At 38.2% G+C, this 17,926-nt stretch overlaps 1 protein-coding gene across 1 annotated transcript in view; it reads right to left on the bottom strand.

Moving 5' to 3' along the window:
- The window catches only part of LOC106159726 (regulator of G protein signaling 7), a 60,952-nt gene that overhangs the window by 26,430 nt on the left and 16,596 nt on the right, over positions 1-17,926 (bottom strand). Inside the window, exon 5 of the mRNA XM_013536111.2 lies at positions 17,516-17,592. Within this exon, the coding sequence (XP_013391565.2) occupies positions 17,516-17,592 (77 nt within the window). The remainder of the gene's footprint in view (positions 1-17,515; positions 17,593-17,926) is intronic.

The raw sequence follows: 17,926 nt of genomic DNA, 5'->3' as shown, positions 1-17,926 counted from the left end.
TATTCTCCAACCACCATCAAATTGTTTTGACCTTTACACCATTCACTCCTGATCCCCATGTTTTCACAACAAAATCTCAGTGGGGATTGTTCATGATAAAACTGGGCTGCTGGCACTGAGTGATGTCATAGGAGACTAAGAATGCATCAATCTAGCCTTTTAGCGATAAGGGTAAAACTCAAAGCAACAGGAATGTCATCTTAGAAAGCGATGCAAATGTAACAAACAAAACAAGGTGAATTAGTACTCTTGTACCACATACTAATTCTAAAGAAGTTTAAATTTTTTAGGGAAAAAAACCCCCGAAAAATATCTGTAGATAAATTGTCAGCTTTCATATGTTGTCGCATCAATCTCAGTGTGGTAGCTAAGCTAACATTCTTCAAGTGTGCTGCACAACTACCGCAATATGACCTCTCTTCTATAGTATACACAGTTCTGAAGCATTGGCATTTTCTCGTAGCCAATGACAGAATGTTCAAAATAATATTTCACCTAAATAATGCCAAGGTTTACAGAGACTGCTGAAAACAAGCCACAGGGATGCGTTTCAATAGCAGTATGATATTTATAGAGAATTCCCTTTAGTGAGTGCTCAATAGCTTCATACTGGATCATTGAACTTTTACAACTTAGAACTTCAACAGTTTCTAAACATTTACACACTGCACAGAACATGATATGGCAAGACAAACCACACATCATCTTCTTCAGATGTCATCTCACAACACTTAATCCATCTTCATGCTGAAACATTCTTAATATGAAATAATGTAATGTCCATACAGCCATCAATCTATGAGAACTGCCCCTGGTTTAAAAGTACCATGCTGATTTCAAGATACAGTGGGCCTTAATTGAAAAGTTAAAGGAAGTCTGGCTTTCAAAGCCAGCATACTTAGTCAGATTTCTTCCCATTGTGTTAATATCACCTTTTTTCAAATGTAATCCCACTCCTTGCTTCTTGGGTATCTTACTTTAATTTATCATATCCCAAGTGACAACCTCCAGATCCTGAATACTATTTCACAAAAAAATCTCAGGTCTTTGGGCAAAGCTTAGACTAACATATTAGGGGAACTGACTATGAACAATGGATATTTCAACATTAGTGTAAGATTATTTCAGGTATTCATGCAGGGTTACGCTACTAAACATCATAGTTGTCTTAAGATTACAGGTTTTATTGCAATGGTGAGCAGGTATGGTGTAATACTATAGACTCTATGCTTTCTACCATGCTTGAGTAGATACTTCACACTTAATAGATGATTTCTTTTATAAGATGCTTATGCTGACATTCAAAGATTGTTATACAAATACTGTTATCATAACTCACTGTCTTTCTGGTGGTGGTGGTGGGGGGGGGGGGGGTGAAATGAAAGTTTTGGAGCAAAAAGAATGCACAGAGTGCAGGACATGGATTTTTTTAAAATAAAAGCCATGGCATCACTGACTTAAATTGCCTAAGGTACTTTTCACATCCAATGTGATTACAATGCACAGTTTTTGCTCCCTTTCACAAACTCAGATATACCAATCAGATTAATCTGGATACCTATCCATGCCAAGTACCTGGTATCCATTGCGTGACACTCTTACATAACACGACAGGTTATTAAGGTGTTCATTTCTCTGTCTGGAGCAGTACATAAAACTGAGACAGGTTCCCATACTTAGATGGATCTAACAGGATCGATCCATCTCAGAAGGATGTCTCGCTAAATTGCTTTCAGGTTAAGCGGCTTCTGGCACACCTACTGAAGCTGCTAAAAGATAAATAATTATGGTAGGCATGACAGACATCTAAGCCGCTTCAGTCAATTGCAATTTAGCTAGAATCTTCTTGGAGATAGATCGTTCCACAGTTAATATGATAGGGTCTGGGAATGGACCCTAAGACCCAGATGGAGTGTTCAATCTAAACTGAGCATTCTCTACAAACCACTAAGTCCAGGTTTTGATTTCATATCACGTGGCAACACTGCTGTGTGTTGTGAAATTCAAAGAGTTGGTTTGTTTGCGACAAATTAGAAAATATTTAAACAGAGGACATAAAGATTAAAAAAAGCAAGGGCTAAAAAAGAGTCAACACACATTTCTTATACGCTATTCATAATCATTTAGCAAATTTCCCCAAGCAATAGGTAATCGTGCAAGGTCTTCCAGTGAGCAGACAACTCCACCGCAGCCTGCTTAGACCTGGAGCAATAGTTTTAAAAGGGGGGGGGGGGGGGGGGGGGGTTATTTTATGACAAAATGAGTCTTTTTATCTTCATAGCAGACCCTACCCGACAAATAGTATAGGACCAAGCTCAAATTTTGATTAAGAGTGGACCTTTTGCAGCTAAAAGAGGAGTTTGTCCTCCCTCCCCCTTCCCGCCACGACTGCCTACAGGGCAGCTGTTCCTACTTAACCTAAGTAAAATACAACCATCAGTCACGAGCTGTCTCCAAGATAGGAACATCAGAAAGTCATCATATCTTCCATAAAGATAATGGTTTCTCTTCTTTTCTAACAATTAGGACAGTTGCCCCTGGAACTGTCTGAGCAATTAGATTCACTGGCTATATTTTATCACACAGTAGCAGCAGTGTCTTCCTGGAAACCTGCCCCAACTACAAGGTAATATGGTGGGAGTGACCTCTACAGGCAACAAAGTATGCCAGCCAATAGATAAACCCTAGGAATTCAACACTTACCAAGATCTGAATCTCTTTGTTTTTCTTCAAAAGTACTTCTGTCTAAGAGGTGCCTTCTAAAGCAAATTTTATGTAAAGGGATGGTCAATTGCATCTTCTTAAGCATACAGTATATAGCCTGACACAAATCAATCATTTTAACCAATTGTAATCATCTTTTCACTGGCTTCACAGATGGCATTCTTAAGTACTTCTAATTTTAAATACTCAAATTAACCATATAACCAAACCATTCAATAAAATCACAGCACCAATCTGTAGAATCTGTTATTTATAGCTAGATGTTGTGTTAGGAGGTAGTAATACTGAGCTACAGACAGGTGCTTTACATGTCCGTGTGGACCTTTCTTCTCATTTACACAGATCAGATATAAATATGGAGATCTGATAAGGACTCCAGTTCACTGAGAAATAGACTTTCTAATATCAATATCTTTTTCCAATAAGAGATAAAAGAAACCAATTTGGATTCCAAGGGAAAAAGCTATGTAAAGTACTGAAAGAACCACAGTCAACAAAACTTTATACAAAATAGAACTATGAAGTGAGGAATATCCCCAGTGCATGGGAAGACAAAAGGCATAAAATACAGCAGACGTTTTCCAGCCATCATCAACTAATTACAGCACTCTTCCCCCACACTTCATTTGCCATTAAACACTAACTGCTATCTCTGCAATCCTTCCTGTTCTTTCCTAACACTAGGCCACTAATAGTTACTACAGTGTCCACTCTCAGAGATGGCTAGACTGGTTCTAAGGAGAGAGGCCAGGCTGGACCTAATGGTTTCTAGAAATAAGGCCAAGCTGGACGAAATAGTTCCTAGAAATTAGGCCAGGCTGGACAAAATCGTTCCTAGAAATTAGGCCAGGCTGGACGAATTAGTTCCTAGAAATTAGGCCAAGCTGGACGAAATAGTTCCTAGAAATTAGGTCAGGCTAGGCGAAATAGCTCCTAAAATTAGGTCAGGCTGGGCGAAATAGCTCCTAGAAATAAGGCCAGGCTGGGCAAAATAGTTCCTAGAAATTAGGCCAGGCTGGGCGAAAATAGTTACTAGAAATTAGGTCAGGCTGGGCGAAATAGCTCTTAAAATTAGGTCAGGCTGGGCGAAATAGCCCCTAGAAATTAGGTCAGGCTGGGTGAAATAGCTCCTAGAAATTAGGCCAGGCTGGGCGAAATAGCTCCTAGAAATTAGGTCAGGCTGGGCGAAATAGCCCCTAGAAATTAGGCCAGGCTGGGCGAAATAGTTCCGAGAAATTAGGTCAGGCTGGGCGAAATAGCTCCTAAAATTAGGCCAGGCTGGGCGAAATAGCTCCTAGAAATTAGGCCAGGCTGGACGAAATAGCCCCTAGAAATTAGGCCAGGCTGGACGAAATAGCCCCTAGAAATTAGGCCAGGCTGGGTGAAATAGCCCCTAAAAATTAGGCCAGGCTGGGTGAAATAGCCCCTAGAAATAACGCCAGACTGGGTGAGCTGGTTCCCAAGAGTAAGAAACCAGAAAAAGATTAGTGTTCATATAAATTTAAGCTAATGCCAAATAAAAACCCATTCCATGAGAAATAAGTGATTTCATTAGTTTTAGTGTTACATTGAGTCTACTTGATCTAAGAAACTGACACAAGTAGATTGCCTGATGTAGAGCTATCACTAGGTGAAAATACAAAAAAAAAAAAAAATCAGTTATCAAATACAAAAACAATTTCTGGCATGAATCCAATTTGCTTTTGAAATAGTTTAGGCATTTTTCTATGTTTACATAACAACTTACAATCACTTGCTGTGGAAATACCCCTGATCAAATTGCTTGAATAGAGTTCTTCCCACAACAGCAGTGTAGTCATGGCATCATGACAAAAATAGTTCTCTCTTCAAATCTCATGCCCATTCTGTTAAAATGTTGTATAATGTATAAAAATTAAACTAAATTTTTGCCTTATTGCTTACATAAATTTCTGGGGTAAGAAAATAGCTTTAATTCAAAAAGAACCCTACACTGATGAAGAATTATGGGAATTTTTATTTTCTAGGAAAAAAGCCTCCCTGTTCACTATATGTCCTCATTCATCACCTGCCGTCTTCCTGCCTTCATTACAACAAATGACAGTCCAATGGACTGAAGGCCTTAATCCCTCGGCTGCTTCCATGGTCAATATACTGGGATACAAATGAAAACTGTAAATATCAAGCAAGTCAAAAAGTCAATCCTAAAAATAGGCTTTATTTTACGTTAAGCTGGAGAGGATAGATTTTCAGGTTAATAAAATTTTGCAAGGAGCAAAGAAGCTTTAAATGTTTGAAGAGATACAATCATTATGTCGGTGTTCCGAAAACATATACCTTTAGCTTTAAAAATCAAACACATTTTTACATTTTTATTTCATAAAAATGTATAAAGAGAAATCTATAGCACAAAAAGCATATATATCTAATATCTATAATTTTTTATCTCACTCTTTAAGTACAAATATATATTTTACACAACATGTCTTTACAAAGGGTCTAGGTTGAAACATGTTCAAGTACCTGCCAACAATCAACACAGAGACAGAAGAATTATGTATAGAACTTAAAAGTGATATTCTCTCTGAATGCTGATATCAATTGCAGATTCCCTCCCCTGGTCCCTAGGGTAGGATTATCTCAGGCATAAAATATGGAACACAATGGAAATTGCTAAAACCACATCCAGGCAACATTTGCCAACGAATGTCACAAGACACTTATTAAAAAAACAGACACATTCCCATAGCAATGGCTCTTCTTCTATTCTCTAAAGGTTCCCATATGACAGCTCTGACTGACAGACGTTGTTTAGTAAGTTGTGTCTAACGCTTCACTGCGTCTGCTATTCACTGAACAAAACACATTACCAGCACTCCTGAGACTAACATTAACTTTCATTATTTAACAACAAAAGGTTGCTATGCCTTATAGGAATAAACCTCATATTTACTTAAAATCCTGTGTGAAAGCTAAAAGAAAAGGGAAAAGAGTTGAAATAAGAATTAGCCTGTAGAGAATCAGTAAGTGCTGAAAGTACTTCTCTCTACCCAGTGGTAAAGATTTGGCATTTCATTTAAGAAAGTATAAGGGCAGATGCAAGCCAAATTGCTTACACCTAAAAGTATTACTGTCACTATACTTGAAAAGAATCAATATAGAAGCTTTAGTCAAAACATTTTGTATAATTCACTATATATCACAGATCTATCAAATACGAATATCTAAAAGCCTCTCTCCCTTACATAAATTCATTTCACAATCTGATGCCATTTCTAGAAAAAAACCCATAAAATGGTTGAATGGCTAAGTGATATTTGTTGAAATAAATGAAAGTGATAGCCCCTTGTGTAACACCACATACAAAAAAACATTGCTTTTTTCATTACACAACTTCATTCTTTATAGCTTTAAAAAGCAGCAAGGCCTATTAGATAAAATAAGAGATGTATTGATTGAGGTATTCGACATAAATGCTACTTCACTACCGCTGTGTGTAACAGGAAATGATTCCTTACAGTTTTTCTCCAGAATGTTAATACAGTGTTCTGTTGTTGACACACTATCTACAAACAACAAAGCAGCAGACAATCAACGTGTAAACTGAACCACACATGGTGACTGTGTCTACCCACCATCGCAACTCAGACAGGGAGGAATTGATTTTTTTACTTCTGATCTAAATCTTAATATTTGCAAGACAATGAGTTCTTGTAAGTTCCATATGGACTAACTCTCAGTGCCTCCAACTGAGGCGTTAAACCTGGTGTACAATTATGAAAAATTGATTGAAACATAACATACATTTAAGGTACAAAAGAATTATGCATGAGGAGTTTGTTTTGGAAAATTGCTGACTTATTTGAAGGCCGCTTATTCTAGTCTCTTTAATGTAACATGCAAGTTAGGGTATTTTTACGCACACACACATATCCACACACTTTTTTCTCCTTCAAGAAAACATTAAGGTATATATCATTTGCACACTGTCAAATGCAGTTGTAGTTTTCTACAGGGAGCATTCCCATAAACCCACTGTATGGGCTGGATCGATCTAACTCTGTGGGGACTCTTGATAAATTGCATTCAGTGTAAGCAGCTTAAATGTCTTGCATGCCCACTTACACTGCTAAGGGGTACTTGACGATAGTCAATTATCTACTAGTTTCTCAAGGGGGCGTGACAGAATTAAGCAGTTTATATTGAAAACACTTGAAGAAGACTCTTAGATTGATCCATTTTGTACGATGAGTTTATGAGAATGCAGTCTTAGACTGAATGAGAGCCTTTCCAGTGGAAGTATGATTTTCTGTATTGGACCAGTTTGAGAGTAAGAATAAAACCTTTTCCAAATTGAAAAGTATTACTTTCTGTATTACACCAAAATTACAACACAGTGTAAGTAAATGTTATAACCAATGTGATAAAGAAAACTATATCACTTCATGTGCAGACAGCCTAAGAAGTTTCACAAGTTCCATGTAAAATAAGAAATAAATAATTCCTCACACCATTACCATATGGCCACTGCAGCATCAGGCACTTTTCCTCACATCTTTAAACATGCGGGTTATTTGGTTTGGAACCAATGAAAACTTCCTGGTATAATACTTGGCAAATATTTTGTGCAAATATTAATAATGACACTCCATGCAGAACACAGAACACAAAAAATTACCATCACAACTGCTACTTTTAGAGTAAGAACAATTTGTATGGAACTCAAATTCATACCAAGTTTAGTGGCTTCACCAATTTCAATCAAATTAAATTAACCAAACCCATGCTGTGCAAAGTGCATAATTTGACTTATTTCATTGTAGTTTTAAACAATTATAGAATTTTAAATAAAATCACAAACTGGACAAAAATTGACAAGCAAGTAGCACAAGCTGTGGTGTTTCATCTATTTCTAAAAGACTTCTTCAGGAAACTTAAATAGATGTAACTCACAGTTGTCATGGGCACAGGCCCTGGTGGGCATCCCATGCCATCCCTACAGAGTTCTATGGGAGATACATAAAACGTCTCGTAACACCTGTACTATAGTGTCCAGTTTGTTATTTAATTTTCCTCTCTTTTACTGTTAACAACATGCTGCGCATGCAACTAAACACCTGTGATAAAATCCATTCCAAAGACAACTTAGGAAGTGTCTGCAATAATTTTAAGTACCTAAAATATAACTGAACAGTAATAATTAGATGTAATACCTTTCTTCTCTTGAAGCACTAGAACAGAGATACACAAGCATACAGAAGTGGTGAAATGCAAGTATGTATATATATATACATTTTTATCATAAAATATATCATATATGCTCACATCTCTTCTTTTTAAACTGCACTGAACCAGCCTTGTGCTGAGCAAAGGTTGTGCTGAACTAGCCTCGTACTAAGAAAAGATTGTACTATACCAAACTTGTACTACAAAAAAATTGTACTGAACCAAACTTGTACAAAGATTGCACTGAACCAGCCTTGTACTAAGTAAAGGTTGTACTGAACCAGCCTTGTACTAAGTAAAGCTTGTATTGAACCAGTTGTGTACTAACTGAAGATTGTGCTGAACCAGCCTTGTACTTTAAGTAAAGGAATACTGAACCAGTCTTGTACTATAACCAGACAAAAAGATACTTTAAAATATCAATGAACTTAATAAAAGTTCCTTTCCTTAGGCTTTAATTCAACCAGGAAAACAAAATCAACAGTGTACATGTACCAGACATGCTTACTAGACTACTACATTAAATAGGGAGGCATGACAGTTTCAGTCCTTGTGAAAGGTTTTGCAAGAACAAAACTTGGCACATGCTAATATCATTCAATAGATTGTTTTTAGCTGAATGTGCCTGGCACATAGCCATTGAACATATTATTAGGCAACACAAATGGAAGGTGTAGACTACAAATAAAAATACACTTTCCAGACCCATTACTCTCTTCTCAGACTATCACCATCAAACTCCAATTTATGGATGAAGTAGGATTTTTTCGGAGCTCTTGACTAGTTCTTGAGACAAAAACAGAATTCTATTAATTTCAGATTACTTGAATTTGCAAATGGCCAATATTGGGAGGGTGGGCGTAGGTTCAATTTTTTCTAATGATGGGCAAAAAATGTTCCTAAAATATGCTGTAGAAACAGCAACTTATTATTGAATTATATCTTAACAACTGTCATAACTTGTCATTCTCAGGTGTACAAGATGAAAATTCTGCATCACACCTTATCTAGTATATATTATTTTTGGTGTTACAAATCTGCAATTCGCGTTCTACAACTACAAGTGACAGCTCAATGATATAGCTGGAAACTATAACTTGACATTTTATCTGTTCAAAATAAAATCTAGTATTTTTGTTCTCAGCAAATGTTGTTTAACACAGCATGAGATGTTTTTTCTAAATCTAAAGAGATCTTTGGTCTGCTTTTGTACATAAAGAATTAAGTCACCCAGAATTAAAAGTATGAACATGCCTGTTAATATACTAGCTGCGGGCATTACTGACATTCCAAATAATATCCTGCTAAATATCTCCACAGAATGCTTTATTGAAACTCATTAAAAGCATCATTCAAAAGATTTCATATACTATAAACAGCTAAAGGGCTCACCTATTGTTAATGACTGGAAGCTACAAACCCTGCATGGTACAAGTTATCATAAGTACCAGGCTGGTGACTACACAACTAAGTTATCATGAGTACCAGGCTGGTGACTACACAACTAAGTTATTATGAGTACCAGGGTGGTGACTACACAACTAAGTTATCATAAGTACCAGGCTGGTGACTACACAACTAAGTTATCATGAGTACCAGGCTGGTGACTACACAACTAAGTTATCATGAGTACCAGGCTGTTGACTACACAACTAAGTTATCATAAGTACCAGGCTGGTGACTACACAGATAAGTTATCATAAGTACCAGGCTGGTGACTACACAGCTAAGTTATCATAAGTACCAGGCTGGTGACTACACAGCTAAATTATCATAAGTACCAGGCTGGTGACTACACAACTGAGTTATCATGAGTACCAGGCTGGTGACTACACAGCTAAATTATCATGAGTACCAGGCTGGTGACTACACAACTAAGTTATCATAAGTACCAGGCTGGTGACTACACAACTAAGTTATCATAAGTACCAGGCTGGTGACTACACAACTAAGTTATCATGAGTACCAGGCTGGTGACTACACAGCTAAGTTATCATGAGTACCAGGCTGGTGACTACACAACTAAGTTATCATAAGTACCAGGCTGGTGACTACACAACTAAGTTATCATGAGTACCAGGCTGGTGACTACACAACTAAGTTATCAGGAGTACCAGGCTGGTGACTACACAACTAATAAGTTATCATGAGTACCAGGCTGGTGACTACACAACTATAAGTACAAAACTGACATGTGCAATGGAACATTTTTCTATGTGATTTTTATGCCATAGCTACGGATCTACTGGTTATAATTTTTCTTACATAACAGCCAAACACACACACACACACACACACACACACACACACACACACACACACACACACACACACACACAAAAGACACACATTTAATAGCAACTGCTATCTTATTATTTGCATATCTTTTCTTGTATTGTTATAATGTCCTGTACCCAGTATATTCTTACCTTGCTCTGGCTGCTAATATTTTAGCAGCAGCAACAGCTCGGAGCAGGGATGACATTATCCTCATGAAGTCATCAACTTGATCCGTTCCACAATAGATCTATTAAAGAAATCACTTTAATTCCTGTGGAAGTAGTATGCGGTTGATGTGTTGTCCAAAGCACGCCATGAGTGAAACAATAAAATCCACCTGTTCCTTAATAATCCAATGGTTCACAGCCCTTCATTTCAGCATAACAGCCACGGAGTTTTATCTATTCTATAATCAAAATGTTTTTTTGTTGACCAGATTAGATTTTTACTATTTCTTAGGAGTCTTCTTAACCTTGCACCTGCTACCAATGAGGTAAACTTATTAAAAAGTGTACAAATGACCCACAAAGGTCTTCCCAGTGTGTCCTCAGGGTGAGATCACCCCACCAAGGCCACGCCCACAATTCTACCTATCACCTGCAGTGTCTATTAGCTGCCCTCAGCAGGTGCTTGACTGTGATCAGTTCACAGCTCTCCTACCACCACAGTGGAGACACATTGGCTACCAGGGAAAACAGGAACCTGAGCTGATTAACACAATTATTAGCTGACAGCTTCCGCATGGTACTCCCAATAACTGTCTAACTCCATAATCCAGATCAAATGTACAGAGACACAAGACATCAACAATTACTTCCCCCCAGAGAAAAAACTATCCAGGAATAAAAACCTTAGCTTCCACTTCTGTCAGTTGTTAACAAAAGGTTCAAATACACATAAAAACAGTAATTGAAATAGCTGCCTGTGAATTTATCTTCTCACTTTCACAAATCAAGTGTGCTTTCCCATCACACAACTATATAATAAGACCATGCACCTGGCAGTAGAATATATTTCCTCTGACACTCCGTGATCTTTAATTGTCTGAAGGTCCAGCACCAATTATCTCCTGTCCCTGGTGGCATCCTGATCCAAGGAGGTCACCGTTTCCCCTGCTGGCAATGGCAGTACACATCCCAAGAGACAGTTTGCCCCAACTCTGTGACAATGAAGTTAGAAGACTCCCCCTCACGTCTGATAAGCACATTAAATTGGAAAAAAAGATCAATCAGCTACTGTTTCCAAAGATGCCCAAAGATAATCCGGGATTTGCTTAAGATAATGCTCTCTATATAGGGAGTTACCGAGCAGGAAGCCGGCTAGTGTTTCCAGTCGGAGAGGCAGCCGGTCAGACAGTCACCTTAGGCTAGGGCCAGTTCACTGGGACATCCACTGGCCACTTTGTAATCATTCTTCATCAATTCCCTACAGACCAGTTTGCAGCTAGCACCAAGTGATAAGATTGACCGGATAGGGCAGATCAATAAGCTGTTTTTACCACCTCCCTGGTTGCACTTTGTCGGCCATGCTCCCCTGGCACCTCACACAAGTTTCACACTCAAGGAGGTAACAGAACTCACAAGCCACTGCCACCTTTTTGTTACTCGGTGAAGTTTGCTATGATTCCAGGTAGAGACAGCAGGCAGCAGCTGTTGGTGTGCATGCTGCGGTTTGAAGTGTTCAGCAATGCCAGCTTGAAGAGAGTTTGAAAGATTTGAGTGTGCGTCAACTCATTGATTTCTTGCATCAAGAAACACTGCGCACTAATTAACCGTTCCTGCAGTCATGGGCACCTTCCCTGACAAAATGTTCTCCCCTAACAACTTTCAACTAACAGTCACTGCCAGCCTGGTTCCTGGTCCTTTATGATTAATAACTGGGCCCCAAAACCTGGATATCCTGTCACTGTTATTAACAAAACTGAATGAGGTAGTAGCCTGTAGTTAATTCGTGATTACAACATGGCCAATTGCATGCAATTCACTTATAAAAGTCTTCCCAACACCTTCAGGCCCTGCCTAAAACAAGTGTTCTAAACCAGATTAAGCACGAGGCATGCTTCCTGAACACAAAGTATCTGTGGTTCAGGTAGAAAATAAATCAATAAATTCTCACTTCCCTCTCCCTATGACTTTATATCATTAAAGGTTTCTCCTTTCTTCTTCTCCCTATGGTGCACTACAGTAAATGAGAAAGAATGGCTGTAGAGGGTACCCCTGGGAGGATATGGCCACCTCCCCATCACTCACCTGTCCAGAACTATGGGCTATCAGTGTAAAACTCTGAAGTGCCCTCTTTAAAAACTCCCTTTGACACTATTACTTGACCATCAACCCAGGATGAGAAATAGGTTTTCCAAGAACCAAGAGCTTCTCATTTTGAACAGCAAGTTCTAATATTCACTACAGGTTGGCCTTTCTCGGCACCAGCTTGCATAACCATGAGAATATCATTATCATATCCAAGTGTAATGCATCTCTTGTAATTTTCTTGTTAAACACAGTGTTAATGTCTATTTTTGAACACCATCCATTATAACCTCTTTAATTATAGGCACAAAGGCACCAATTCATTTAATACAAAAACGATCAAGAGAGCTGAGAATAACTTCAAATGGCTGTGATATAATAGGCATGAGTGAAGTGAATCTTAATCATCATTAATAAATTCTCAGTCATGTGTGTCTTAATGGTATGTGTGTAAGGAGTAAACACCATGAGTTGCTTCATGGAACAAGTGAGAAGGAATCAATGAAAAGTTCAATGACTTCCAGGAAGCATGGCTCCCACACAGAATCCTTTGTGAAATTAACAAGCTGTCAATCAAAAGAGAAAAGAACTTCAGTTTTTCCAAGACTAAACACTTAGAGAGCACAAAGCTCATTTAGTAAGAATTAAATCTATGCAGGAAATCCTACCACAAGGGAAAACATCACTTGGTTAAAAAGCAAATCAGGTTGGTACAGGCTATATGTATTCATTGGTTATCTGCAGACAAACTTCAAAGCGAAATCTTTAATGAACTCTTTAATTAACATGGCTATTGCTCTTAACTGGGTGGGAATATACCTCTTTTTCAATCTTTTCCTTTGCATTTTTCTACCCAGTATTTTACATTGCCCTGTCCCTAGTTATCCCTTGCCTGCTGTCACTGCCCAGTATTTTATACTGCCCTGTCCCTAGTTATCCCTTGCCTGCTGTCACTGCACAGTATCATATACTGCCCTGTCCCTAGTTATCCCTTGTCTACTGTCACTGCACAGTATCATATACTGCCCTGTCCCTAGTTATCCCTTGCCTGCTGTCACTGCACAGTATCATATACTGCCCTATCCCTAGTTATCCCTTGTCTGCTATCACTGCCCAGCATTTTATACTGTCCTGTCCCTAGTTATCCCTTGTCTACTGTCACTGCCCTGTATTTTATACTGCCCTGTCCCTAGTTATCCCTTGTCTGCTGTCACTGCCCAGTACTTTATACTGCCCTGTCCCTCGTTATCCCTTGCCTGCTGTCAATGCCCAGTATTTTATACTGCCCTGTCCTTAGTTATCCCTTGTCTACTGTCACTGCCCAGTATTCTATACTGCCCTGTCCATAGCTCTCCCTTGTCTACTGTCACTGCCCTGTACTTTATTCTACCCTGTTCCTAGTTATCCCTTGTCTATTGCCATTCCCCAGTATTTTATTCTGCCCTGTCCATAGCTCTCCCTTGACTTGTCATATGTGTGCAAATATGCAGGCAGAAATACTGGAGGAAAATCATTTGTTCAGATCTATAATCTTATCTCAGTCAAAATTCAAATTCCCTCATTTCTATTCAGGATGGATATGCTGACATTCTCAGAGCTCAGCAGGGGTTTGAGTGATATCTACATGTCTTTAGAACAGGGACAGGTTTGACAACACAAATACAGCGAGTCCAGGACGTATTCACACTAGAATGCACAGCCAGTCCAGGACGTGTTCACACTAGAATGCACAGCCAGTCCAAGACGTGTTCACACTAGAATGCACAGCCAGTCCAAGACGTGTTCACACTAGAATGCACAGCCAGTCCAAGACGTGTTCACACTAGAATGCACAGCCAGTCTAAGACGTGTTCACACTAGAATGCACAGCCAGTCCAGCACGCGTTCACACTAGAATGCACAGCCAGTCCAGGACGCATTCACACTAGAATGCACAGCCAGTTCTTTTTGTCCAGGGTGTGTTCACACCAAATTAAACAACCATCCTGGGAAAACTCATGAATCACAGGCTATTTTTGAAACTGAATGTGAACAATGCCATTAAGAGACACTGACTTGTTCCATTCATTTTATATGTGGTACTTATAATTCAACTGGAGTGCAACTCCAGTGCAACTCGTTTTCTTATAATAGTAGCTCTTCCAAATCAGAACTGAAACTTCAGACTGTTTATAAACTGACCTTTCAAAACTTGTTACAAACCCCCTGGGGATATTCAGTGTATCCCCACACAGTCATAGTACTGTCATACCATCAATAGCTAATTATTGCGACTGTTTTAATTAATTTCAGATTGTTTCAAAACATGTCATCATTGGAATTTGGAACAACTGAAAGTGAGGGCACCACTGCTATATGTATGTATGGTACTCTATGTATGGTACTCTATGTATGGTACTCTATGTATGGTACTCTATGTATGGTACTCTATGTATGGTACTCTATGTATGGTACCAAAATCTGGAAATAAGGGGCATTTCAACTGAAATAACAGGTTGCCTCTTCTAAGTCAATACCTTGCTGCCTCAAGTTTAAATATGGCTTTGGGTGGGGTTGGGAGAAATATGAAGGCAAGAGAAATGAAATAAATTGTTTTAGCTGTCCATCTCACAATACAATAATGCAATAAAACTCTCCAGTATTCTTATCTTTCTTTCATTATGTCTTGACAACAGAGATCAATAGGCATTGTCTTCCAATATCTTTCACTTTCAATATCCTTTGGATCAATCTTAATAATCCTTTCAATCCTCTTGGTGGTTTTCATCTAATTTACAGCAAAATATCTAAGCAGTGATGAATGGGACCTCCTGGCAAAGGATCTCTTTCAACTAAGTAGCACTTATTGTTATAGTTAAATTCATTATTCTCTGTACAACACCAATAACATAACTGTGAACATTCTATATCCAATTTACTGAAAGAAAAGACTAAAACAATCAATTGTAATTACTGATCTTTCTTCATTTTTTTTCTTTTGCTGTCTGGTAGAAGTGTTCAAGGCATGAGAAGCGTAAGTGCCCAGATGAAATACCAGCACCTGTCATCTTCCAAGTCAGTTGCTGGATTTTTTCTTTGCTGTTACCTTACAAGTGTTGGCCAATGTCTTAAAATTCCAATCTGACAAGTAATTTTACACTAATGTCTTGTTTGCCAAAACCTGCAGAAAGCAGTCTTTAAATTAGAGGATCAAAGAGGCGATACTGCCTCTGGGTACCACCAGCTGGAGTAAGCGCATTCATATGGAAAACTCGGCCCTTCGCTTTGAGAGATATTTAGCATTTAATTTTTCAAATTTTTGGCGAGGGTGTATTGCAACAAGCGCTACACCTAGAACAGTGCACCGTTAAAGCCCAAACTTTACATAGATCAAGTTGAAATTGTATGTAACCTACATATAAGAGATGGGTACACAGGCTCTTTTGGACTTGGAGAAGAAAAGGTAACTGTGATGTGGCAACAGATGTGGTGGACGATACTGTTTGGGACTAAAACTGCCACACTGGTGGTACAATGATACAGACCCTGAAATTTTGATATTTGGTTGAAAAAGGGTTAAATGCAAACATCAAGTGATACACACTTTATTTTGTCAATTCTTGTCTCCTTCCCCAATAATTAAAAAAAGAAAAATTTTTTTTGATTTTTGAAGATTTTTTGATTGAATAGCATTTCATGATATTTCTGATTTATTGGATTCAAACCTCCACTTGTTAAACATTTGGAAAAGGGACCTTGTTGCAGCTCCTTCCCCAAGAATTTAGAGACAGAAATAAATTAAAAATTAAAAGCATTTTGTGATATTTCTGCCTCCTTTTGATTTATTGGATTCAAAACTCCAGTTGTTAAACATTTGGAAAAGGGACCTTGTTGCAGCTCCTTCCCCAAGAATTTAGAGACAGAAAAAAATTAAAAATTAAAAGCATCTTGTGATATTTCTGCCTCCTTTTGATTTATTGGATTCAAAACTCCACTTGTTAAACATTTGGAAAAGGGACCTTGTTACAGCTATGATCTCTGTTAGCAATCCAGAAGGGTCAGGCACAGGGTTGTTCTGATAGCCTCCATTGATCCAGACAACATCAATAGAGGGACGGGGGATATTTTTAATCTCAGCAAACAATATGGTAACGCTTTTTACATTTCTCAGTTGCCTCTGGATCAATCAGCCAATCTCCGCCAGCAGCCTGATAAAAGCTGGCTGTTTGCTTTTAATGTAAACTACAATTTAGCTAAGTGGAGTTCGAGGCTACAGAAACTTTTGACATAAAAACCAAGCTGCAGTGAAAAAAGTTGAAACGGATTGATCGCCTATGTTATCTGGTCTATGTCTATTCAGGAATATGTGATCTATGGAAATTAACAAGAAATAATCAGCAATGGAGGCAAATGAGAAAATGACACTGATAACTAGGGATAAGGAACATCACTGACAGAACTGACCTTATAACAGCATGTTATCAGTGAAGTCTTCTTATAGGGCATCACGGGGGGGGGGGGGGGGGGTCATCTTTTGTGTTTTTAAATTCAGTTATATAACATTTACAGTAATGGCTAGATCTTTCCATTGGGAGAAATTGTGATTTTTACAGATACTGTTTTTTCTAAGTCATAAATCCTTAAAAAAACATTCCTACTGAGTGGTAGCCACAAAATTGAAACACAGACTACCCAATAATTCTATTCTATACATTAAAAGCACCAAATATAAAACTATGAAAATATAAAGAAAGACTGATGATTTTTCCCATTGGAAAGACTGAGTCAATGTCATAATATAAGGGACCATTCCCAGACCCTATTGTACTAACTGTGGATCGATCTATCTCTAAGCGGATTCTCACTAAATTGCAATCAACATAAGATGTCAGTCACGCCTACTGAAGCTACTAGGATATAATTATCATTTATCAGCTTCAGTAGGCGTGTCAGACATCAAAGCCGCTTAAGCTGAAAGCAATTTCACGAGAAACCTCTCGGAGATGGAATGATCCAGTTAGATCAACCTAGATATGAGAGCCCAGTCTAAAGTCAGTTCTTCCTGGTGCTATACTTACTTGAACTGTTCCTCAGCCTGCATGAAGATAAAATCCCACTTGTGTGCTAACATCTTCTGGAGTTTGTTGAAGGCAACCTAAACAAAAAACAGAAATCATTTTTTTCCAAAAAATTAGCTTTTGATTTAAAACAAGGCAGCAAAGCTGTCAAATGTACAGACAAAAAACAGAAAATAAAGATGCAAAAAAGGTCATTTTGTTAATTTTGATGCAATAATAAATAATGCTTATAATAGCACTATCAGTCAACACTGAATTTTATAATCATGCACAACAGGTAAAATGGTCAATAACATGAGCGGACCCAGAGATATTCTCTGACAGTATTCCAAAGTATCTATTTTGATCCATCCTCCATTTTGATGGTCTTCCAACAGAAGAAAAAATAGATACCAGGCAATATAAACTTAA

The sequence above is a fragment of the Lingula anatina genome, chromosome 2 (genome assembly GCF_051362555.1).
Source record: "Lingula anatina isolate TDL-2025a chromosome 2, LinAna3.0, whole genome shotgun sequence".
NCBI classification, from domain to species: domain Eukaryota; kingdom Metazoa; phylum Brachiopoda; class Lingulata; order Lingulida; family Lingulidae; genus Lingula; species Lingula anatina.
The sequence above is the reverse complement of the archived record's forward strand: the minus strand, read 5'-3'. Positions and strand labels throughout refer to the sequence as shown.